Source organism: Sceloporus occidentalis, unplaced genomic scaffold (genome assembly GCF_023333645.1).
Source record: "Sceloporus occidentalis isolate IW3139 unplaced genomic scaffold, rSceOcc1.0.p SCAF_88, whole genome shotgun sequence".
Taxonomy (NCBI): domain Eukaryota; kingdom Metazoa; phylum Chordata; class Lepidosauria; order Squamata; family Phrynosomatidae; genus Sceloporus; species Sceloporus occidentalis.
In genome coordinates this window covers 4,248,102-4,275,516 of record NW_028317068.1, presented here as the reverse complement: position 1 = coordinate 4,275,516, position 27,415 = coordinate 4,248,102, and the positions used below count along the sequence as shown (strand labels likewise).

The following is a 27,415-nucleotide window of genomic DNA, read 5'->3' as shown; positions in this document are numbered from 1 at the left end:
GACTATTTTACAGATGGTAACAGAATTCTTCATAAAGATTCACAGCAGGATTATAACCTTGAATACGCAATGGAAAATGGCACCCATACTATTGTAAAATTCAGCAGAGCTCTGCATACATGTGACCTTAATGACAAAGCAATAACAGTAGGTTTCTTTCTAATAAAACATATTGATCAAACCAGAGACATAAAGGGAAATGTAAACTATATGACAAGTATGTGGACACCTGACCATCCCACACATATGAGCTTGGTTGACATCTCATTCCAAAACCATGGTGTTAATATTGAGTTGGCCCCCAGTTTGCTGCTATAACAGCTTTCCACAAGATTTTGGACTGTGGAAATTTGTGACCATTAAGCCAAAAGAGCATTTGCAAGGTCAGGCACGGATGTTGGATAAAAAAAAGCCTGGCTTGCAATTGTTGTTTCAGTTCATCCCAATGGTATGCAGTGGGATTAAGGTCAGGGCCTTGTCACTCAAGTTCCTCCACAACAAACTTGTGAAACTAGGTCCTTAAGGACCATCACAGAGGGATCATGCTGGAACAGGAAAGAACCTTCCCCAAACTGGTGCCACAAAGTTGGAAGCATACAATTGTCTAAATTGTCTTTGTATGCTGTAGATGCCCGTGTGCAGCTGCTTGGTCATGAAAACCAATTTCAGTTCCAGTGATTGTGCTGATGTTACTTCCAGAGGCAGTATGGATTGCTTCAGAGGTTGGAGGCCCCACTTACAAGGGGCAGGGCAGATCTAGCGGGTCACAAATTTCATGAACTCACTTGTGTCAAAGCTAGCATCCTATGATTCTAACACGTTTAAAGTGACTGAGCTTCTTACTATGATCCATTCTACTGTGCTTGATCTTATACACCTTTTAGCAATGTGTTTTGTCCGAAACACTTAAATGCATTAATTAGGAGAGATGTCCACATATTTTTGTCATATAGTACATTTAAAATGTTTTATTCTTGTGACAAATCAATATTTTTTTGAATTATAGGAAAGCACAGTGAGAGTAATATGGGCTTATCATGGAAATGACATCGGACTTACTGGACCTACATACCATGGATCAAATTGCGGTCGCAAGAGCTTGCGCTTACTGAACCCTGAGAAAAGCAACTTTGTGTCTGTGGAAACCCCATTTTTTAATTTCACAAATGCAGACGTAAGTTTTTACTGTAAACATCATCTTTCTACTGAATAATAAGCAGGGTGTTTTATTTTGATACACTTACAAATTTCAGATCCATTATTACCTGAACACAACAATACAAATAATTATTTTGGTTGAACAAGTTTTTAAATGTTGAAGATCACATAACAATAGGAAGCTTTGGTTAAGGGTACACTGTAAAATTGCTAGTATAATACCGGTAGTATCAAATTGGCAGGCTATAGTCTTACTTAAATTAATTTGGCATGCCAGATGTCTACTGTTAAAAACCACTGGTGGAATACCTCACAATATTTTAAAGGGCCAAAGAGAGACACATGTTTTATAGCCATGCCTGGGAACTTCCTGTGGTAGGGTACCTGGAAAGCTAACTCCTCCAACAGAGTATCTTTGTGATAGGTGAGCTAGAGGGCAAGCCTAATTATAGGAAAGCACCTAAGTGGGTGGGGAGTAGGAGAGGTCAAAAATTATTTCCCTACCTGGAAAACTAGGAAAAATAACCTGGATATCAGGGGAAGCAGTGATGGTTCAAACCTCAAGAGTTCCCAAGCATGTTGCGAGGATGTGGTTAGAGGCAGGGGTAGTGAGCAGGGCTTTCCCAATAATTTTGATATGTGACATTGTAACCTACTGATCATTATTTGAAACAAATTCTTATACATTAAAATAAAGACGTATACTGATTAAATATAAATTATTGTAACATTTAGGGCTGTAGACCATTGTGACACACCCATCAGACATCCTAAGGTCCTATGCACCTAGAAAAAAGGCACATTAGGGGAAAACAGAAGAATTAACAACTTGTTCTTGTATATTTTTGTGGGCTTATTCATTAAACCTGTGATGTCATTAAGAAAATATTGGGGACCGAGAAGTAGTTATGAAAATTTGAATCCTGGGGAGAATATCTGAGTTTCTTTAACCTGCGCCCAGGCTTTCGGCTACAATCTTGGAGGTTTCCCTTCCCCTGTCAACCAGCCTTAACTTTGGATGTTTCACACGTGTACAATGGAGGATCATTGTAGAATTACTGCATTGTGGGAAGTGCACCAACTCTACCACCATCAAATTTATTGAAGATATACATATTTTTTCAAGACAGGTGCCTGTTCCACATAAAGACACAACATATTGGTGCCAAATGTTTAAGATGCCAACAATGAACAAGAAGCACCACATTATTAAGGTATGAATATATTATGACATATTACTAAAGCGTCCTTTTGTATAATATTTGCATTTATTTTGTATCATTGGTAAACCCATGTTTGTTAAATACATTTTATGACACTTTGTAACCATAATTTCTCAATAGGGCATTCTTTGATAAGTGTTTTGAATAGGTAGGAATGTAGTTAGCATACTAATAAACAAGAATCGGTGTATGTTTAACAAGTAAAATACTATATTCATGCTTATCTATTTGTATGCAACGTTCCTTATACTTTGCCATAGCAAAGTGTTATAGTAATGCTAACTCTCTGAACAGACTGGTATGTCAGATTATACAGGAGGTAGGACCTGGCTCTCTAAATAATATTTTGTTAAACATTTCATTTCTTGGTGTACAATGTATTTAGAATAAATGTTTACTTGGTATACAAATTCTTACTACAAATCTTCTGCAAGATTAGTTTCTAATTTTTTTTTTTTCTGAAAAAAAAAATTATTCCAATACTTAAACCTTTAAAAAAGTGGGCTGTACCGTATCATCAGGGGCTAACATGTCTTAGCGTGGCACTCCAGTGTAATGTGATCTATAATTACAAGTCTGTTACTAGCATACATATTGTTCCTTAGAGAAATGGGAGCTTATTAGACAAGAATGTAGACAAGAATGTGTCAGTATTTGGAAAGTTACAGTATGCTATAAAAGTCAAATGGACTATAGCTCAACAAACTTGAATAATGCCAGCTACTGGCTATTCCAGAAGACAGGACAGTCAATGATTGCACACACAATAAGGGCTTTTTCCACACTGAGTTCACTCATGCTTATTGATGCTTATCAACTTTTTCCATATGGAAACTCAGTATTGAAATAACATATTTATTACTGAAGCAATCCACTAATTAGAATTAAATACTTTCCTAAATTTTATTTATATATTCCAGATCTGCTGTATGTTTACATTAAAAGGTGATTTAAAACGTTAATTTCTTAGTATATGTTTACAATACATAAAATAGGTACACAGATAAGTATCACAATAAAATTGTTTAATTCCTTCAAAATAAATAAAATGAATATACATTCAATATAAAAATATTAATATAAGTATTTTGGGTTATATGCCCTAGTTCTCATAATCCTGTATATGCAATATTAAAATATAATCCCCCCCCTCCCTAAGAAATTATTCTAAATGTTGAAGAGAAAATTCACCACTATTTAAAAACTTAAAAATAACATTATATTAACCACCTTTTTCTGCTGATGTCCAACTAATTTGTGTGGACAAGGGATTATAAAGTGATATACTAAGTGATCAAAATAATTGTGAGACTAAAGTGATCAAAACAAATAATCATGAGCAAAAAATTATCCTTTCTTTGTCTTTCTATAAACTGTTATAGACAATCACTACAATTTACTTCCATGGGTTAAAACTCTCCAATAAAAAGATGTTCCTTATTATAACAAAGCTGAAAATAGAAATCCTAACTAATAAATAAAATGTAACCTTAAATGCTATGAACTAAAAATGCTATGAACTAAAAATGTGATGTAGGGCCACGTCTGAAGGTAATAGGTGTCACTTATTATAATAAGCTTACACATTTCTCCATTATTCACCCTTCAAATGTGCTCTTGTGTGAGGAATAATGTAGAGTGGTTGACCAGAAATGAAACGGTTAACAAAAAAAAAATATTACCCATTTATCAAATACAGTGTATAATCACTCCTGACAAAACATATATAAGATATACATATGCTTAATACAGCTTTATATTATATGGAAGTGTAATAATGGTAATTATTATACACAATAGATAACATACAAAAAAAAAATTCTTCTTCGTATGAGATATGGCGGTTGCAGTGGTCCTGCTAGTTGTTTTGTTCCAAGTTCACCATAGACTAGCTTACAAGAAATCTTTGTTTTTGATCCCGCGAAGACATCAAAAAAGTACCCCTCTGTGAGTTCTTGGTAGTGACTAAAATGTGCCTCACATTAGTAGGTGGGGTGGAGAATATTTTACCACTACTACAGCCAGGATGTTTGCCAGCTGGTTGTATTTCTCACTCCTGGCAAGAAGTCTTCAGCCTACCTGGACAGGTATACCAGGGGTCATCTGACTACTTTATAGTACACACCTGCCGTCGCCTCTGCCCAATCCACTAAAAAATGGAATCTTTCCATCTCACAGAAACTTCCAAATTGATTGTAAACACAAGTGAAGATGGAATTAAGTCCCAAGCCCTGCTTAATTTGCCACCAATGTATTTTCTGATTTATTATTTGTGTTGTCCAAACACTGCACATATTGCACAGTCCCCTGCCCTGCTTAATTTGTCACCAATAGAGCTTACTGTTTTGTGTCATCCAAAAATATAATGCTTTGCTAGTAGGATAAGTGTATTACTAAGGCACATCTTAATGGGAAAATATTTGGAGAATTGGCTTCTAAATGTATTTTAACATGGAAAAACAGCCCACAAATAAATGAACCTATTATTATAAAAAAGAGCGGGAAAGAACTTTCTAAATTGTAAAGCTTCTCGAATCCACCCCACTTTAAAGAATTTCCTGCACTACACTACACTTGCAGTATGGTAGATAGATGAACTTGAATGAGCTGAATGTAACACTGTCAATGTCACTGACTGTCTCACACTCAGAGGCGTAGCTAGCTCCTTTTGCGCCTGAAGCAAGAATAGAAAATTGTGCCCCTCATCTATTGTTTTTACAGAGGTGATTTTATTTACACTGCCCTTACACACTGCCTTTACACACATTTACACATACACGCTTCCTTTACACACACACCTACCCATTAACACGCATATACGCATACACTGCCCTCACACACACCTGCCCTAAACACACATATACACATACCCTGCCTTTACACACACACAAATACACACACACACCAGCTTACAAACATACAAATACATATAATGCTCCTACACACACACACACACACTGCCAATACACAACCCATACACACCAGCTTACAAACACACACATATGTATTCACACACACTGCCCTTACACACATGTGGACATAAACACGCATATACACATACACTACTCATCCACACACACACACTGCCCATATACACAAGCTAGCTTACAAACACACATATACACAACCCTTACACCCCTTTCTCCCCATCTCTTACTTTTCTTATCTTCCATCATCTTCTATGAATTCGGAATGATACTTATTTGTCATCAGATTCTATGTTTCTATGGCTAAGGGCGGCATGCCTTGGGGGCAGTAGCTCTAGATTGCAAGCTCGATTGAGCATGACCCTCCTCATCTGTTGTTTCTTTAAGTCAAATTGTTATCTTATGTACTACTTGTTATGTCCTGTCTACCCATTGTACAGCAATCCAGAATATGATGGTGCTGTATAAAACAATAAATAATAATAATTACTGCTGTACTGGTGTACTGATACTCAGTCCTAGAGGCCTAAACTCTAGAACTGAACCTAGCCAACACAGCCTCCATAGTATGCTGTATACGGAGCCAGGTCCTTAAGAGCCAGGAGCATGTGTCAGTAAAAGACAGTAGTCATGGAGGTGAGTCCTGGAGAGGCTGAAGCAATGTCCTGGGTCAGGCCTAGGGTATCAACAATGTGCCAAATCAGATTACTGCTGAAAATTGATGTCCTAATTATTTTATTCCTCAACCCTGTTTCTCTAGTTGCCAAGGTATATTAAATTGGATTAAATGGCAGTGGTGACTCTATGAAACACAATTCAATACAAATCCTCATAAAGCTTGCAGCAAAAATTTGTTGAAAATTGGCCCAAATTCCTTAACTAAGAAAAATGTATCATTGTTTTTCTCAAATCTGTCAATGTATAGGGGAAAAAATATTCAAAAGGGCAAAATAAATTAATGGCATCCTCATTTAAAAGCATAATTTCCATGATAAATTCAGTGCTGAGCTATGGGATTGTGTTTTAACACCACAATGGGTAATTTAAGTAACAAGAAGATTGTGGTAAATGTTAATTGATATGCTTTTAGCGCAAACTAGATGCCTTAGGCGTGGGTTCAATGGGTAACTATTAAAGATAGAGATATTATTTATGAGAGTTACTTTAACAATTGCTGTCTTTAAGGAAGAGAAGAATATGCCAGAGGGTTAACACTAGATGACTACATAGGTTAGAGGTCAAGCAGGGACTAGCAGGGACAAGGATGAAAGGAGGCATGGGGTCAAGGAAAGAAGCAAGGTATAAAAAATGAAGAGACTTGTCTATCCATAAAACTGTTATGTAACTTGATATCTGGAAAAAAGAGAGGAAAATTACTGGGGAATATAAATGGACACACACGGGACATTGGTAATGGTGCTAACGAGGGTTGTGTTCATCACAGTGGTGAAAAAATGCTATGATTTAATTCAGAGTTAACAAAACTCCAAATTCGGCTGTGTTACTGCTTGGATTCATGGTGTTCACTCTTTTTATGGATCATAATCTTCTTTTCTTTATTCAGACTATGTATAAGCAGTTCTAAAATAAAATCTGTATGAATATATATTTCTTTAAAATTGGATAATGGGATCTCACAACATGCAGGATCATACAGGAAGTCAGAGCAAGTGATATCTAGATGGTTTTCTTGGATGAAATACTGTTCTTGTTTAGGCAGTCATAAAGAATTCATAGTTTATGAGTCACAATCAGGAAAGAGTCATCTATTATCTGAATAATGCACCCCATTCATCTCTGAAATATGTTAATAGTATGTAGCTTTCTTTAGAAATACTTTGCCCAAATGTCAATCAAATCATGGACTCCATCTATTCTCTTATTATAATATTTTAGTAAATATAACGAAATAACACCAGTTTTAAATATCACCACACGCTGTTAATGAAGCAGAGAAGCCTGGTTATAACTATGTAACATACCTGGGCTATTTATCAAGTAAGCTCTAGAGCAAATGGTATGTATGGAGCTATCACCATAAAAGCCAAGGTAATGTTTTTATTCTTTTGTGCATTAAAATTGCTCCTATTTCGTCTTAATAAATATAGGACAACATCTTCCATTGAGCACTCACCAAAAAGAATGTAGGCGTGAATGGTAAAGGAAGTAAAAAAAATAGCACAAAATGTTAAACATATAATGTTGAATTTTTAACAAATTAATGAATCTTCTTACATGTGGGCAGTCAGATTATCCTAATAAATGTATTTATTGTTCCTTTAATACTTTATTTATTACATTCATTGTATGTGATTAAATCATCAGATGCGAAAAAAAATAAATGTGTCTGCTAATAGTTTTTTTGTATAAAATACTAGAGAGTACAAGTAACATTTAGATTTTTGAATGTTTTCCCCCTTCCTACTAATTTAACTAGGCTGGTCAGAGCCCATTTCCTGGCAGAATTTAAGTCTGTGCAGCTCCTGTGATGTGAGAATATTAAAGTGTATAGTTAGAATGTATGTCTATATATACCAACCTTAAAGTTCCAGGGACGATTTTGTTCTCCAGTTCAGCTACAGTGTCAAAACCCAGAATAGTAGGCAATGCCTGTAAATTAGCAACAAACATGCATGATTTTGTGCCAAAAAAAAAAAAATCTAATTTGCTAGCAATCCTTCAGTGTTAAGAATTTTAAAAAAATTCTAATTTGAATTATTGACCTTAACTATAGCATGTGGTGTCCCAATGCTCTTGAAATCTTAGATTCCAAGAGACAATAATGAAACAGAAATAGCATGATTCGAGTAATTAGTCTTACAGTAGGTGTCCTGATTGTCATGTCCAGTGGAAAATGAGATGTCTGTACTTCCTAGAGGGGTGAAAGCAGCTGCACAGGTGAAGGCAGCTGGCCTCCTTCAGGAGAATGTGTGTTATTTGGGTAAATGCTTTGTTTTACTTTACATTGCTTTTTTGGCTTTCAAAGAGTTATCCCTCGAGCCTTAAAAAGGAACAAATAACGTATTAAAAAGTTGAAAGAAACATGAATAGGAAGAAAAAGATAATTCACGTGCAGATATTAGGGAGGTGAATACTGAAAGACATCAATGGCTATGAAACAAAGGTGCCTCTGTTTTTGGTGGGTGGTGTTTTTTCAAGAAACATTATTAAAGGATTTGTGTTTTACCCATTGCAGTATCATATTGCATCTCTATAGTTCTTCTTGAATATATAATTATAGTTCACAAAGAGGGCATGATTTAGAAGAAAAATACCAAACTCTTAATTTTCTATCCTTTCTCTCTGTTCCTTTTCTATAGATCATATGTCTGGTTTTAGGTTGATGACAAGTTAAGGACCAAAGTTGCTTGTGCTTGTTGTATGTGTAAATACAGAGTTTATCTTATCTTCCATTTCAAATAAAGGTATTTTAACATGCAACATTTTGCATGTTTTGTTGTGTATATATTGGGTCCTCTGCCAGAAGCCTGGGAGTTTAAGGGTTCTGTGCAGTATCTTAGCTGTTCCTGGCACTGCACTCTTATGGACAAAGTGTTCTGATGTTGTTCTTAGAATCTGTTGGGGCTACTCTTTCAGCTTAGGAGTCACATCCCCAAGTGCTCCTATGACCACTAGGAACAATTTGGCCTTCACATCTTCTCTAGTTCATCCTTCAGGCTCTGTTACTTCTGCAGCATCTTACACTCCTTCTTTCTGACGTTGCTGTTACTTGGCACCACTACATCTATCACCACCACTGTCTTCTGGTCTTTGTCTACCACCACAATGTTACATTGATTGGCTTTCTATATCTGGAAGTCCCACAGGATCTTACCCTTGCTCTTCTCCAACCTTCTGTGTAATCTCCCACTTGGACTTAGCAGGTTTTAGCATATACTTGGTGCAGCTGTTCCTGTACTCACTATGCCAACAGCATATCATCATAAAATCCACATAAATTCCCTGGTTCTTTTGTGTTTAGTTGTCTATTAAAGAATGTCACCTTTGAGGTGCTTTCCTTTATTTTAAAGCTGTAGGAAAACCAGGGGACGTGTTTTTTGGGGGTGAATGTATTGCTTATATTGCTTCCCACTTGTGGTGATTCATTTTTATTTATGTCTGCAAGTTTTACATCTATTATAGAATAAAGGTATTTACCGTATTTGCTCGATTATAAAACGACCCCCCAAAATCTGAATATTAATTTAGGAAAAAAAGAAAAAGCCTGAATATAGGAAAAAAGTTTTACCAGTAATTGTTAATTCATGTAAACTATGTAAATTTTTTTTTTAATAAAAGCTATGATATATTTTCCAACCTGCCCCCCAGTTATGCACATCTGCCCCCAGGCTTGTCACTCTGCCCCATAAATGCCTTAAACCCCCGATATGCCACTGTGCCCCATGATATGCCTTTTAACCCTCTAAATGCCACTGTGCCCCATGATATGCCTTTTGACCCCCTATGTGCCACTCTGCTTCCAGAAATGCCTTATACCCCTTTATGCCACTCTGGCATTTAGGGGGTTAAAAGGCATATAATGGGGCAGAGTGGCATATAGGGAGGTATAAGGCATTTCAGGAGGCAAAGAGACGTATAGAGGGTTAAAAGGCATATCTGGAGGCAGTGTGGCATTAAGGGGGTTAAAGGCATTTCATAGAGCACTCTGCCTACAGAAATGCCTTATGCCCCCCATTTACCCCCCCCCAAAAAAACATACCGGTGCTTCTGACCGGTGCGTTGTCTGGGTAGCGTCTAGACGTCTACGCGATTCGCGTAGGCAACTTCCGCCTGCGGTTAGCAGCGGGGATTGTCTGCGTCAATCGTGCAGACCTTCCCCGGCTGTCAGAGGGAATTCCCCAGTAAGGGAAACTCTGATCACTAACAGCTGGGGAAGGTCTGCGCGATGGACACAGACAACCCCCAATGCTAAACGGAAGGAGGTGCGGTTAGCAGCGGGGGTTGTCTGCGTCCACACTGGTAGTCAGACAATCAAGGTTCAGCAATAGGATCAGCAAGGCAACAGTACAAAATCGGCAGGCAAAGAGAGGTCAGGCAAGCAAAGGGTCAAAAAATAACTGGAAGAAACTTGAAACACAACTGAGCGCAAAGACCACAACAGGGTAACTGGCTAGAGCACTTCCTGACTTTTAAATCTGGCGCCAGAACCTAACCCCGCCCCAAGATGACATCACCGCTGAAGCTCCAGTCGGCCATCCAAACCACGCCTCCAGTTGCGTGGCAACGAAACGCTCCTGCCGCAAGGAAGGGACCGAGTTCGGGTAAGTCTCTGACTCCAGGGGTCTCCACTGCTGCAGGCAGGCTGCTGCAGCGTGGTAGAATGACCCCCGGAGGAAGCCCTATACGACCCGGAGCTCGGTGGATCACAGGCATCAGCTTGCCTGTGTCTGCCGGGATCCGAGTCTGCGACACTTGACTCCGGCGCCCGACGTTCACAGGCATCGGCTTGCCTGTGTTCGCCGGGACCTGAGGATGCCGCCCGGGATCCCGGAGTTTGCCGCGAACGGGCAATCACTTGCCTGTGCCGGCCGGGACCCGGGACTGTGACAGTACCCCCTGCTTGAGGGCCGGCCGTAGGCCGAAAAAAACAGGTTTATGAGGAAATTTTTTATGGAATCTCCTAAGCAATGCGGGGGCATGAAGGTCTCTAGAATGGATCCAAGATCGTTCCTCAGGACCATATCCCTTCCAATGAACAAGATAATGAACTGAATTACGTAATTTCTTGGAATCTAGGATGGACTGGATTTCATATTCCTCTTGGGAATCAATAAAAATGGATTTGGGGCGCGGAGTATATTTGGTAAATTTATTACACACAAGCGGTTTAAGCAAGGAGACGTGAAAGGTCCGAGGCACTCTCAGAGAAGAAGGGAGGAGCAATTCATATGTGACTGGGTTAATTTTACGAGAAATACGGAACGGACCGATATATCGAGGAGCCAGTTTCATCGAAGGGACTTTGAGTTTAAAATTTCTAGTTGACAACCACAACCTATCCCCTATTAAGAGGGACCTAACCTGCGACGTCGATTAGCTTGACACCTATACATATTAGCCGCCCTGGATAAGGATTGTTGGACCGAGTCCCAAAGAGCAGGTAATTGAGAGATGTAATGATCCACTGCAGGTACTAGAGTTGGTGTAAAGGAATGCGGCAACATAGTAGGATGATATCCATAATTACAAAAGAATGGGGACAATTTAGAGGCCTCATGACAAGAATTATTTCTAGCAAATTCTGCCCAAGGCAAAAGTTGTGTCCAGTTATCTTGATGATCATTAATGAACACCCGGAGGAATTGTTCAAGAGATTGATTGGTCCTTTCCGAAATCCCATTAGTTTGCGGGTGGTATGCTGAGGAAAAAGCCAAAGAGATATTAAGGGACTTACAGAAAGTTTTCCAAAACATAGCAGTGAATTGAACACCCCTATCGGAGACAATTTGTTGCGGAAGACCATGAAGCCGAATTATCTCTTTAACGAAAATGGGAACTAGTTCAGGAGCCGAGGGTAACTTGGGAAGGGGAACGAAATGAGCCATTTTCGAGAAACGATCGGTAATAACCAAAATTACGGTGTTCCCTTCAGACACGGGGAGTTCTACAATGAAATCCATAGCTAGATTAGACCAAGGGCGAGAAGGGACTGGCAGAGGCTGAAGCAAACCTGCAGGTTTAGAATGAAGACTCTTAGCAGTGGCACAGGGAACACACGAAGCCACAAAATCCTTACAATCCTCCACCAAAGTAGGCCACCAAAAACGTCCTCTTGTAACCTCCTGAGTACGCCGAGCGCAAGGATGTCCCGAGGATTTAGATGCGTGCGCCCAGGTTAAAACATTATCCCTTTCAGACATGGGAACAAACAAAGTGTCCATAGGCCATTTACTGTGAACAAAAGCTCTTTCTTGGGCTTTGAGAATTCGAGAAACCATAGGCGAGGATAGCTGAGTGGTAACGGATGCCACAATTTGAGAGGGCACAATCATAGGTTCCAGAGAAGGCTTACTATCAGAGTCATTAAGAAACTGACGAGAAAGAGCATTCGCTTTAATATTCTTGGAACCCGGCCGGTAAGATATTATGAACTGGAATCTAGAGAGGAATAAAGACCATCTAGCTTGCCGAGGGTTCAGTCTTTTAGCTGTGCTGAGATATTCTAAATTTTTATGGTCGGTCAAAATGGTGATGGGGTTCCTGGCACCCTCTAATAAATGCCTCCACTCTTGTAAGGCCATGATTATGCCCAGAAGTTCACGATTACCCACATCATAATTGATTTCTGCAGGAGAGAATTTCTTTGAGAAATATGCACAGGGATGAAGCGAGCGAAGGTAAGATCAATAAATGACCCAGCAGCTCCCGAATCCTTCATAGCCTCGGTAGAAATCTTAACCTTGTTCCATTCTAAAGCAATAGGGAGGAGAACACAGTCTTTATTCTTGAAATCAGGAGCACGAGAAATTTCACCCAGCCAAGGCTCCTTCACTTGAACTGGGTGCGATAGTTTTCCGGCCGAATAGGACAGGATCGGACAAAGTGACCCTTGCCCCCACAGTAAAAACAAAGTCCCTCCATTCTGCGACGATTCCTCTCGGCAGGGTTTAACTTTGTAGCCCCTAATTGCATAGGTTCAACTGGAGAGGAAACTGGGGTACAAGGGCCAGAGGTGGGGACAACTTGAGGCAACCGATAGGAATTCTTCTCCCATCTTCTGGTTCTTTGCGATCGTCTTTCTCTCATCCTGTTATCTAGCTTGAGAGCCAGGGAAACAAAATCTTCCAATTCATCAGGATGGTCTCTAGTGGATAACTCATCCTTTAATCTCTCAGAAAGTCCATCATAAAAAGCCGCAATCAGAGCTTCATTAGACCAATTAACCTCTGCTGCGATAGTTTTGAACTCAATGGCATATTCAGCCACAGAACGAGCTCCCTGAACAGAATGTAGCAGAGATAAGGAAGCTGTAGCGGCCTTGCCTGGGACATCAAAAGTTTTACGGAAGGCAGATATAAACGAACTGCAGTTATAAATCATGGGAGAGTCCTTTTCCCATAATGGAGAAGCCCAGGCCTGGGCTTTACCGGTGAGTAAAGAAATCAAATATCCTACTTTGGCTTTTTCCAAAGCAAACATATGCGGAGAGATTTCGAACTGGATGGAGCATTGATTCAAGAAGCCACGACAGGATTCAGGATCACCACTGTATCTGTTAGGAGCCGGTAACTTCACAGGAGACGACATGGAAACAGCCGTCGCAACCGGAGGCGCAGAAGCCCGTGTAGATGATGAAGCGGCCCCCGAAGCAGTACCAGCTGAACTGGCGTCAGACCGGGATACCAGAACTTGAACAGCATGCGCCATCTGCTCCAGGGTGTCTTGCATAGTTTTAAATCTGGATTCATGAGATTCCAGCAGCTGATCATGAGAGGACAGAACCTTGTGCAACTCCGATGGATCCATGACCCTGTTGTACTGTCACGACCTCCCTTACACTGGCACTCACCGCGGAAGTTATTCCACCTGGACTACTACAACCAAAGGAGGAGCCCCAGGCAGCAGCACCCCAGGATTTAGATGATCCCAACAGCAAGGAGGCCAGATAAGGTAGGTATAGGTAGTAGGAACGGAGTTGGCAGTACAAGGTGAAAGGCTTAGCAAAGACTGGATAGCCGAATCAGGACACGAACACAGGAACAATACAAGCCGTGGACGAGATCCAGAGAGGGTAGTCAGGCAAGCCATGGTCGAGATCCAGAGAGGGTAGTCAGGTAAGCCGTGGTCGAGATCCAGAGAGGGTAGTCAGACAATCCGTGGTCGAGATCCAGAGAATGTAGTCAGACAATCAAGGTTCAGCAATAGGATCAGCAAGGCAACAGTACAAAATCAGCAGGCAAAGAGAGTTCAGGCAAGCAAAGGGTCAAAAAATAACTGGAAGAAACTTGAAACACAACTGAGCGCAAAGACCACAACAGGGTAACTGGCTAGAGCACTTCCTGACTTTTAAATCTGGCGCCAGAACCTAACCCCGCCCCAAGATGACATCACCGCTGAAGCTCCAGTCGGCCGTCCAAACCACGCCTCCAGTTGCGTGGCAACGAAACGCTCCTGCCGCGAGGAAGGGACCGAGTTCGGGTAAGTCTCTGACTCCGGGGGTCTCCACTGCTGTAGGCAGGCTGCTGCAGCGTGGTAGAATGACCCCCGGAGGAAGCCCTATACGACCCGGAGCTCGGTGGATCGCAGGCATCAGCTTGCCTGTGTCTGCCGGGATCCGAGTCTGCGACACTTGACTCCGGTGCCCGGCGTTCACAGGCATCGGCTTGCCTGTGTTCGCCGGGACCTGAGGATGCCACCCGGGATCCCGGAGTTTGCCGCGTACGGGCAATCACTTGCCTGTGCCAGCCGGGACCCGGGACTGTGACACCAAGCATGTCTCCAGACCTAAACCCTATTGAGCATCTGCGGGGCATCCTCAAATGGAAGGTGGGGGAATGCAGGGTCTCTAACATCCACCAGCTCCGTGATGTCATCATGGAGGAATGGAAGAGGACTCCAGTGGCAACCTGTGAAACTCTGGTGAAATCCATGCCCAAGAGGGTTAAGGCAATCCTGGAAAATAATGGTGGCCACACAAAATATTGACACTTTGGGCCCAATTTGGACATTTCCACTTAGGGCTGTACTCACTTTTGTTGCCAAGATGTTAGACATTAATGGCTGTGTGTTGAGTTATTTTGAGGGTACAGCGAATTAACGCTGTTATACAGGCTGTACACTCATTACTTTACATTGTAGTAGAGTGTCATTTATTCAGTGTTATCACATGAAAATATGAGATACTGTATATATAGAAATATATATGACAAAAATATAATTCCTTATCTATAACATCTGTCCTACTGGACAAACTAAAGGTTTCCAGTTCACGTAATCAACTAGGCTTCTTTATGTAGATTCTATTCTATGTAGAATTATTGTTTTTCCTTCTAAATACTCCTTATGGTGTTTTTTTAATCTTCTATTTATTCCTGCCTTTGTGATGAAGTCAGAAAGCTTAATAATCTTCATAATCCATGTGCCAAAACCTCATCATTTTATTGGTCACTCTGGAACAACAAGAAAAGAGGAGATTAGCTACACCAATTTTGAAATAAGTCATCTAAACAGGAAAAGGTGTATTTCTCATACTTTGATAATCTTGGAACAATTTAAATCAGTCTCGTGTTCTTGAGGATTTTGTTTTTATTTGAAACATCAAATGTTAACCAATGCACATAAAACATTGTAAGAATTTGTTCCTGTTTATAAAAATATTTTAACAAACACCCAATATTCCATTTGCAGTATGTAGAGTAACAGGAAACTTTTTTTTTTCTTTGTTAGTCCTCACTAGGACTCTACCTAAAAGGGACCTAAATATTTTGAACATGAGATAAATGTCAATCACTTTTTTATCATGGTGCCAGTGAAGCTGTGGTGGACTCTGGTCAGCAGTTCCAAAAAACTAAACAGACAAAAAAAAAACAATATTATTCACGATGAAACTGCTGTATGAAAACAAGCTTACAGTAGGTCATTATCATTCTTTTTTAACAACCATAACAAGGGTCTCTTCAAAAACACATTGTAGATTTGTTATTGCGCTCAAACATATTACCGTAATATACACCATATCTCCCAGTGATTCTTAAACAATTTTGACTACTATACAGACAATGATGATGATACCTTTTATTCGCTAACTGAAGTATAATGGATTGTGGCCTTTAAAGACTAACTAGGTCTCTTCTTTAGGTATATTATGCCTACTTTACCATATAATAAGATGCCTCACGAAGAGACCTAGAAAGCTTTCTCTCTTCCTGTGGCTAACACGGTACAACTATATACCTAAATAGACAATGAAGATCAAATTCACAAATAGTGATTATAACCAAATAATATATGACTGTCTGAAATGCATTAATTGACTTATTTTCTTCTATACTTTGCAGGCAATATAATATTTTTTTGTCTGTAGTAAAAGCTTTTCAGTGTAATTGAATGAAATGCTTATTTCTTATCAGGTTGAACCACTGATCCAAAAGGGTCATGAGAACTTAGTACATCACATTTTACTGTATGAATGTGATAGAAATGCCAGCAATGCAGTGCTAGACTATGGGCACGAATGTTACCATCCTAACATGCCAGACATCTTTCTTACATGTGAAACTGTGCTTTTTGCATGGGCGATTGGTGGAGAGGTAAGTTCAGACCTTCTTATGTGCGTTGTAGCTGCAATACATTCTGGTTGGGCAATTGTGAATGTTATATGCTTCACACCCTACTCCAGGTCTACAACAGAACTTCTATTCCTTTCGGGGACATATTATTATTATTAATTATTATTAATTATTACGTTTTGATACAAGAATCAGGCATAGGCACCATACTAAGTGAAACAGTAATTGGTGGGAGCACTTAGGGAGTTAAATATTTAAACAGTAGAACAATCATACATATAAAAAAGTATACAAGGCAGGATCTATCAAACTAAAACAATTTAATTATTAAGGAATCTTCTATGGTGTAACTTTCATATTTTGAAATGCCATATGGTAAGAAAGATTTCAGATTATTTGTTATTTAGGCAGCTATATGATGTAATGCCTATCACTTCTGACATAGATCAATCAATGAAGTTAGTTCTGTTGGCACCTGGGAGTAAGAAAAACTTTTATAATTCAAGCTTTGTTTAGCATACTAAGTGACATTAATGTGTACAAAACAAAAGCAGATTATATTTGTCTCATAAGATCTTGGCCAAAGATCAACTCTAACGCCTTCAAAGGAAACTTTAGTAGCATGAATGAAAATATCATACATTTACACACTCTACATTTATGATGTTGCACTAATATAGCGATGCTAGATCATGAAATAATTGATGATTCCATGTGTATTGTAAGATTTATATTATATGTTGAGTATAACATATCAGACTTATGCAAATGAGGGAGCCCATGTAACAGTGGCTAATGAATAAAAAAAGTGAGCTTGTCTTTCCCTTTCTGCTTGTCTCAACATTTTATAGCGCTTTAGAAAGTTTGTACAGATTGTTTTTTTAAAAATGCACATATTGATTTTTTTTTATTGATTATTCATTTGCAGGGATTCACATATCCACCTCATGTTGGTTTATCAATAGGCTTATCTACTGATCCTACATATGTTCTAATGGAAATTCATTACGATAACCCATCACATCAAGACGGTAAGTCCAGGGGTGGATCCAGAGCTTGGCATTGGGAGGGGCATTCATATTAACAAACATCCAGACATTCACATTAATAAACATACACTAATACACACACCCATGCACATACATTAATGCACTCAGACACTAACAAACACATCCAGACACTAATACACCTAGACATTCAACACTAACACACAGTAACACATGCACATACACTCACACTAATACACACTAACATACCCAGACACAAAAACACTTAGCCAGACACACATACCAGATACACACTAACATACCCACACACACTAACATATCCAGACACATACATAAACACTGATATACCCAGTCTCACACACACTAAAATATCCAGACTCACACACACACTAAAATACAGACATACACACCAACATACCCAATCACACATAAAATATTCACACACTAACATACCCAGACACATGCACACACTAACATACCGAGATACATATGCTAACATACCCAGAAAACACTGCTGTGATGGCATGTGTATATATACTAAATAGCTCCATTTATGTTATGTACTCTTGTCCAATATACTGTCCTGAAAAAAATTTGCATGTGTGAGAGAGTGACAGTTAGCTTAGCAGAGACTGAGGTTAATGCTCATTGCTCACCTACCATACTACAAGTTATTAGTGCAGAAAATTGAGTGGTATGCGGTGCATTGGAGAATCTGTGGTGTACTACTGTAGTAGTGTATGTATATCATTTATAGATACCACTTGTATAGTGACTGTATCAGACAGTCCTTGTGTTCACATATCAGTCAACACCAAAAATAATATAATTGTGACACAATTAGGCATTTGATTGCTTGCTCATGGTGCATTTCAGTTGTTTATTAAATACTGCTCTGTTCCTGTTATTTCCTTAGTTGATAGTTGATAGTTGATAGTTGCCCATTTATGCTACCAGCCAAACCTCTAATTTGTGAACAAGGTACACTGTTTTAATTTTCTTTCTATCATATCATATATTATTCTTCATTGATAAATAAATACTGGAGATAAAACCAGACACTATAACTATAATTCAGTCCTGGCTCATCCGCCAGTTCCTGTCTGCCTAGGGTCAGTGCCCTACTACTGCTGCTTCTGTTTCACCATCCTTACTCTTGGGGGAACCTTTTCTTTACATATCTAAAATATTGGGAAAATTCAGTCCTGTTCCGAAGGGCTGTGTGTGCCTATTATCTCTCACTGCCTGCCCATGCCCAGTGCCCTACTACTACTACTGCTGTTGCTGCTCCTCTTACACTGTCCTTACTCTGGGGGAACTTTTTGTAATTTCTATGATTGTGGAAATATATTCGTTCTGCAAAGGGCTGCATGTTTCTATCATCTGCCAGTGCCTGCCTGCCCAGGCCCAGTGCTCTACTACTATTGCTGCTGATCCTCATTTACCTTCCTTACACTAGCGGATCAATTCTTATTTTTTCTAATATGGAGGGAGAATCAGTCTTGGGGCTAGATGTGCCAGTGCTTATCCTGTCCTGCTCTGTTCCATGCCCTGTGCCTCAATGCCATTCCTTACTGGGGGGTTCAGTCTGTCTGTGCCTGCCCTGTGTCCTGCTCTGCCTGTGCTGCTGCAGCTCAGTTTCCTTCTTTACTTCCTTACTCTGAGGGATACATTTTAGGGATGCACCGATATATCGGTGGCCGAAATATATCGGACGAAAAGGGCATTGTGACGAAGCCTCCATCACTGGGACCACTGGAGAGGCCTGACTGCCAGCATGCTCCCTATTGACTATGGGCCCTGGGTTTGTAAAGGCTTCTGTGGCTACCCCCTGGAGTATATTATCCCATCACTTGCTGAGGGGATTATCTCCAGCAGACAGCCAAGATCTGCAAGCAGGGAGTGACCGTCTTTGTTTTTATTTAATATCAGACCAGTCCACCCCATGGTGCATTATTATGTTGCCCCCCTTCCCCCCATTTCCACTACTACAGACATTTAACCCGTCCATCCCTGGCCAGCAATAGATAGTGGAGATTGGGACCCTATTGTATTGTTAATCCCGTTACTGCCCCTGTTGTCTCTGGGAGGCAGATTAAGGGGGCAGTTTGTATCCCAATATCTTGTTTTATGTTAATGTGTGTTTTGCTGGATACTACCAGTCCTGTGTGTGAGAAATAAATCAGTCTTTGTTTTGGTTTATACCCTACACTGAGTCTCGGCTAGTGACTGGGAAACCGGGGAAAGTGTGGTGTTCCAGGCTAAGGGAGCACAAGTCAGCGGAGGTAGTGGGTCGGACTAGCCAGCTCTGTGACAGGCATTATCGGCAAAATGGCGAAATAAAAAAAACAGCCGAAAATAATCGTCTTCACGGGCCAGGCTGCTTACCTGTGCGTTAGTGCGTCTCTTGTACTGGCAAGGAGAAGCAGGAACCCAGCGGAGTCACGTGAATGCACGCCACATGACTCTGCTCCTTTCATTCTTCCCCTGAGGGCAGGACAAGAGAAGTTGCTCGCACAGCAACACAGAGGGAAGCAGCAGGGCCCCTGCAGAAGTCTGCGAGTGAGAGATATGCAGTTCAGGTAAGGGGCTGGGGGAGGGTGCATGAGTAAGTATGCGTGATTGAGGGAATGAATGAGTATATGATTGAGTGAATGAATGTTTGTGAATGAGTGTGATAGCATGGCATAGGGAACCTGTAATCACACTCCTATCATGGCCAGGTTCTAGCATGTACTGGCTGCCTGGGCATGATAGGAGTGTGATTGCTGTTAGCGTATATATATATATATTTTTTTGTTCGTTTGTTTGTTTTGTTTTTTTTGTCCAATTTTGGTGTGTTAACCACACTTTCATTAAAAGTAAGTGACACACCAATATTGGACAGAATAATTAAATAACAATATATATATATATAATTGTTAACAGCAATCACACTCTATCATGCCCAGGCAACCAGTACATGCTAGAACCTGAGCATGATAGGCGTGTGATTGCTGTTAGCAATCACACTCCTATCATGCTAAGTCAGCCAGTACATGCTGGAATCTGGGTATGCCTGGGCATGATAGGAGTGTGATTGCTGTTAAGTGCAGTTATTTTTTAAGTGCAGTTATTTTTTTAAATAAAGGTGGGGGGGGTCGTTTTCGATTTCGGTCTCGGCCAACTGAATCCTGAATTTTCATTTTCGGTTCCGTTCCAGAATTTTCTGGAAAAAAATGCCCCTGAATTTCATGTGAGCCGAACAGCCCAGAGACAAAATGTGTAGCCTGAAAACGGCTGCTTGCCATGCACAAGTTTACTGCTTTGCACCTTTCAACTTTGTAATCTTCAGTATAAGAACAGAAAGCTCTTCTGATTCCTAGTAAATAAGTGTAGTCTTCTTACCGCCAGCCAACTGCTGTGCTGGCTTGTGTGAGAGTTTCGGGGGAGTGGGGGACAAAAGAAATCCAATTGGTAGCAAAGGAATTCACTTTATTTCCTGAATGTTTATCCATTAACAAAAACCCAATAAAACCCAGTTATGAAGTTCAATATTCTATTAGAATGAGGGCTCACAAGAGGAAGGGCCTGTATATCCGTTCACGTTGTTTGTTAATATTGTTAATTGTAATAATGTTATAGAATCTATTGGAGCTGGTGGGTAAAAGAGAAGAGTCATCAAACAGACAGCCCCTCTTTACTCGATGCAACTGGGATGTTGAACCCTGGAATACTGTATAGTGGTTTTTTTTTTACTGATCAGACTTATACTTATATAAATGTATTTTTATTATTCAACATGCGCTGATTTTCTTTGTAGGTTTAAGGGATAATTCAGGAATAAGGATGTATTACACTCCAAATATAAGAAAATATGACGCAGGTGTTTTAGAGACTGGCATCTGGGTTAGTCTTTATCACATGATCCCTCCAGGAATGTCTCTGTTCACCTCCGAGGGCCACTGCACTAAGGAATGTTTGGAAGAGGTATGAACATTAACATTTTCTAAACTAAACGTAATAATTAATTATTATAGGTTATTTGCTTAATGTATTGTCTACCTTTTCCCAATCACCTTTTGGCCATCTGGCTTTCAGAGTATTGGACTGTATCAGTTTCTGTTTTTTTTTTTTTTAATAAGATATTTTATTCATATATAAAAATACATAATTATAAATAAATACATAAATATATAAATAAATACAGAGACATTTGTAACGGCCCGTAGAGAATACAAAGATCAGATATAAACAAAAACATCAAATTAGAAACTTTATGGGCCGAGAATATGATATATCCAAACAACCAATCACACAGGACGCATACAATCATCAGCGGCGGTAAGAAGGGGCCCAGTGGCCAGTTTTCAGCTACAAGGGGAAAATCACTAGGACACTAATCCCATTGTGGTGAACTCTGCTTCTGCACCCTGCAATGCCCTAACATTAAAGCTTGTCTTTATTACATTGAATATAATTGGACTTGTAAAATGTTGTTGTCTCGACATAGAAGGATTAAGCCAAGAAAGATGGAATAATTGCATTTTAAGTCTCAAAACTACACAACAGTTGGAAGCTACTTCTATGCCTACATTTTGTTTTATTTTGGTCAATTTTCGAATAATTTTGATGTTATAAAAGTCCTGCATATAAACATACAATCTCTTTTCATTTCCTAAATAAATTACTTTAAACAAACATTTAATACATTGAGTTTCATTTTAACTTTAACCATGGGTTAATGCTAATTATAGTTATGAAATCTAACCCCCAAGTAAGTGTAAAAGAACTGGCATGGATAACACTGTCATTAATGAACAATAATCCTGCAAAGGTATGGAGCAGTTTATAGTCTGCAATCATATGGAGCAGTGCCTCCTTTATAAACAATGCAAGCTCTTCTGTCGTACCTTCTCAATGTCCTTACTCCTTTCGTTAGTTACAAGGCCCTCAGACTGCAACTTGTAACTCAGCTACCATTTCCCCATCACACCATCTGTACTGGCATTACTGTTTTGGAATGCACCATTTATAAATCATTCAGATTTGTTTTCTACTCCTGACATCTTCATCCACTCCTGACATTTCATGTAATGTTTCCTTCATTTCCCATAATCCCACAAGTCCTACTAGTAGCACAAGGAGCCTAATTTTTACTTTGCTTAAATATTTTTGCATTATTTTTGTAAGGGAGAAAAGTAATTTTGGTTACTTTACACGTGGCACAAGTCATTTGAGCATATTTTCTATACAAAAGAATAACTGTTAACTGGATATTATGTGGATAAAGTACATGTAACTAATTTTAATGCAGTACAACAGTATATTGTTTTGCGCAATAATTTACTTTGCAGCACAACGTTAAAAACATTATATAATATTTATACAATGACAACCTACTTAAATGATTTCAGGCTTTGAACGACGAAAAGCCAACTGGGATCCATGTCTTTGCAGTTCTTCTACATGCACACATTGCAGGAAAAGCTATCCAGGCACGCCATTTCAGGGACGGAGAGGAGCTGGAACTACTTGCTTATGATAATGAGTTTGACTTCAACTTTCAGGAGTTCCAGTACTTAAAAGAAGAAAGAGTCATTCTACCTGTAAGGATCTAATCATGTCAATTGCCTATCACTTTACAGTAATGCAGAATCCTGCCATTTCACGCTGAAAACTTAACTAACATTTTACTTATCTATCCAGGGAGACAATTTAATTACAGAATGCCAATACAACACAAAAGAACGAACTACAATGACATGGGTAAGCACTAGCACACTTACAAATTCTATATTGCGTTATGTTTACCATGCTTTTTTTTACCTTCCAAAAGTTAGATATGGTAAAGAAAACAATAGAGAAAATACAAAAGAAAAAAAGAAAAATGCAATGATCTATTTTGTTATCCAGTGGAGTTGATTACACAATAATTATTGAATATTATTTAGGCAGGGATAAGTCATAATAAATACAAATTTTAATTATTTGTAATATATTTCTTCAGGGTGGACTGAGCACCAGAGATGAAATGTGTCTCTCTTATTTAATGTATTACCCAAGAATTAATCTTGCACGGTGTGAAAGCATTCCTGAAATTAATGAGCAACTTAATTTCATTGGTGTGAAGGAGATTTACAGGCCTGTCACGTAAGTTATTACAAGAAATAATAAGAGCCAGAGAGGCACTTCCTATTTATAGCTGTCATATCACATTAGTTAATTATTAGATAATTGCTTCTTTATTCCTTGCACTTTCATTGGCAGTTTTCTTTAAACAGGCAACCAATAAGAGGTTCCTGTGTTTCTACTTTGGCACCCATCTTTGATGATATTGAGCAGCTTGGGTCCCATCAACCCATAAAAATGCAGCTAAAAAGGTCATTACAGGTGGAGATACCTGGAGAACCATGGGGTGCATACAGTAGGCCTGAGACTGCCCGTTCCTAGAATTAAGATACAATTAGGGCCAGCATAAGCTTGACAATGTCCCCTTTTGATTCAATATCCCTCAGTTTAACCCATATATTAAACCAATGAACAGCAATATGACTGTTTTTAGCTTATTTACATATAATATATTGATAATAAATGGTTACTCACTTTTTATTATAAATCTTTAAAGTTTTTGATATTCTTTGTTTCATAAATCAAATATAAACTTTTGTGTTGTTTTGCAGTTCTTGGCCTTTCATCATCAAGAGCCCTAAAAAGTACAACAACCTTACTTTCACAGATGCCATGAACACTTTCCAGTGGTCCAAAAAAAAAGGGAATTCTTTTAACGAACGTGTTCGACAAATACAAATAAATGTTAGGTGTTCAAAGCATGACAATGATGAATGGATGGTATGTTTATCTGTAACTTGTCCTAAATCTATACACGGTTTACACATGAGATCATCACAGTTTCCTTTATGAATGAGAAGATCCTCAGACTCCTCAAATTACTAGCATTTCATAATAGTTGGTATTTTTTTCATCAGAAACATCTCTAATTGATACCTTGCTTTCAAGCAGCTGTATTAAAAAACACCCAGCTAGTAAACCAGGAAACATCCTAGAAGTGCATAGTATAAAAGTGTCTAAAAAAACTGGATCAGTAAAAACATAGCAATGCTATGCCTGAAAGCCTCTTTATAATGGCGTGTGTGAGTTCTGCAAATTAGGTTGCTGTGCAGCATTTTAATAAATAAACAAGAGAAAATGGTTGTATTAGTGTATTTTGCCACAATATTGATTTTTTTAGGTTAACTTAGAGCACTTTTTGTTGTACAGGTGCAAACTCTGTCTGGGCAATAGCGTTAGAATATGATCAAACATCACTCCACAAACAAAAAGAGAAGTGTTTCTTGATGTACTATATGTAGGCCTGGTGATTTTGGAGATGACTGTCTATACTATCACAGTGTTTTTTTGTGCAAGGATTTAATACATACAGATTCAAGTCAAGTCAATGTCCTGGAGTAACATATTCAGGAACAATGAATGCTTTAAATACTTTTGGTTAGGGCTAGAATTATTATTACGGTATATTTTCTTTATACAGCGCCAACAATTTATGCAGTGCTTCTTACAATACATATATTCAAGAGGTAATTTGATTGAATTTAATTGAATTTATTGATTGATGTAATGTAAAACATAATGTACTACTGACTTCTAGTAAAAGCTACCAGTTTAGCACTTACTGTACTGAATCAAAAAACATCAAGTACCTGAATATCAACAAAAAAAATATTAAGCCTAAATTGTTACGTGATGCACTACTTTTTACGAATATTCTTTATGCCCATTGTACAGCACGGTGTGATATGATGGCACCATATAAATTGATATTAGTATGCTTCAATGTATGTGGGAATACATTTCCATGACACCAAGGCTGTACAGGGACCTGCGGTATGACCAGTAATTTAGGCTAATAAAGTTCTCAATATCCACGTATCAATTCAGTGACCCATCTAAAAATGCAGATTTAGTTTTAAAGGAAAAAATTACGCACTAAAATCTTACTCTCAAGCAAGCAATTCAACTCTCATGGGACTAATTGAAAACAAAGTGGTCACTTGCATTTGAGCAGTTAGTGGTTATTATCTTATAATATTAAGGGAAAAGCTCCAACTGGTATTAGCACAGGTGTTTGCCACAACAGAAGTTTATTATGTGGTGCAGTCAGTATTGTAAGTACTTTTGGGTTTACTGGTGTTTATTTTGATGTCCATTTGCCCCTGTAGTAAATAGATTTGTTTTGTATATTAATCAATGCAGTTAAGTTCTAAAAATTACATATCTGTGTCAGATAATAGCCTGAAAATATATGACTGGATAAGAAGCAATCCTTATGTAAGTGACGGTATGACTGGTATGGTAATAAAAGTCTATGTTACTTCAAATTCAGATTTTAGTTTTACTGGATATAGTCCCCAACTTAGGAATTAGTCAGGTAACTGAATCACAATTCATGCTTCTAGTACCAATTATCATTAACATTACATTACATTTATTCATAAAGCGCCAGCAGATTCCGCAGCGCTGTTACTGTCAGTAGAAAAATTTATAAACACATACAATAACAAACTGGTGCAAAGGAAAAGAGGGCCCTGTGCTTGCAAGCTTACAATCTTGTCGGTGGTTGAGGGGGAAGTGAGACAATAGGAGAGGACTGCTTGGATGGGAATGCGTTGACCTGGTTCTGATGATGTGTTAAAGCTGTTGATTATTTAGATGGCTTAAATATGATGATGGTTGGGAGTAATGGGAAGGAATGTTGTACACTTTTTCTGGGGTTTTCTGAGAGGTTTTGAAAGCGGGAGGGGTGCGGCGAGGGTGAAATCCTGAATATGGGAGTGGGAAGAGGTAACAACAGTAGAAGATAGCTGCAGGAGGTGAGAGGGGCGAAGGGGGTGGGGGTATGGGTGTATTTGGATAGGAGGATAGACATGTAAGGGGGTGCAGAGTAGTTGAGGGCTCTATAGGCCAGGGTCAGAAGTTTAAATTTTATTCTGAAGAGTATGGGGAGCCAATGAAGTGATTGGCATAGTGGAGCAGCGGATGAGGAACGGCGGCAGAGAAAAATTAATCTAGCTGCAGTGTTGAGGATGGATTGAAGCGGTGGAAGGCAGGAGAGGGGGAGACCGGTTAGTAGGGAGTTGCAATAATCCAGGCGGGATATCACAAGGAAGTGGATTAGTAACTTGGTGGTTTCTTGTGTGAGGTAAGGGCGGATTCGGGAGATGTTTTTCAGATGGAGGCGGCAGGATTTGAGCATTAAGACTTTAATCAATTAAAATATGAATTTTGTAATATTCATGCATGTTCAAGGTGTTTATTATCAAATGTGAAAAATTGGTACCTAGGTTGAGGGGTTTGTTTTCAAGTGGCGACTGTAAAACTCCAGCAAATGTTTTTTTCAGACAATATTCAGCCACATTCTTTTTTTCTATTACAGGTACAAGGCTTGATCGTTTCCCCACCTGAAGTTAAAAAGATATACAAGTCAAAAGAATTATCATGCATGCCTCGGTCATGCTGTTCAACCTTCAATACATTGATTTTCATATTCATTACTCTATGTAATGTGTTATACATTTTCTTTGTATAAAATTGCTATTTTCTTCCACACACGTTTATGGAAATGAAGATATGCACTTTTGAAGTTGTTTCTCTTTTTGTATTAAATAATTTTTAACAGAACCATCTTTCTCTTTCTTTCCCTTTTGGGATTACAGATTTTTCTAAACTCTAGAGCTCCTGCTGGTTTTGAAGTAAGTGTCTTAACTAACTGGCTGGATATGACAAGAAGCGTAGTTTTACCATATTTAATATCATCAGACTGATATGCTGATGGAGATTTTTCCTTTTTTAAT

General features: G+C 39.0%; 1 protein-coding gene across 1 annotated transcript in view; it reads left to right on the top strand.

Moving 5' to 3' along the window:
• The window catches only part of LOC149284812 (DBH-like monooxygenase protein 1), a 45,884-nt gene extending 18,734 nt beyond the window's left edge, over nt 1–27,150 (top strand). Inside the window, exons 2-12 of the mRNA XM_089496223.1 lie at nt 1–147; nt 1,007–1,174; nt 2,289–2,372; nt 16,399–16,578; nt 17,486–17,588; nt 21,367–21,533; nt 22,961–23,152; nt 23,253–23,312; nt 23,554–23,696; nt 24,227–24,395; nt 26,998–27,150. Of these exons, the coding sequence (XP_089352349.1) occupies nt 1–147; nt 1,007–1,174; nt 2,289–2,372; nt 16,399–16,578; nt 17,486–17,588; nt 21,367–21,533; nt 22,961–23,152; nt 23,253–23,312; nt 23,554–23,696; nt 24,227–24,395; nt 26,998–27,150 (1,566 nt within the window). The remainder of the gene's footprint in view (nt 148–1,006; nt 1,175–2,288; nt 2,373–16,398; nt 16,579–17,485; nt 17,589–21,366; nt 21,534–22,960; nt 23,153–23,252; nt 23,313–23,553; nt 23,697–24,226; nt 24,396–26,997) is intronic.
• Nucleotides 27,151–27,415: the final 265 nt, after the last annotated feature.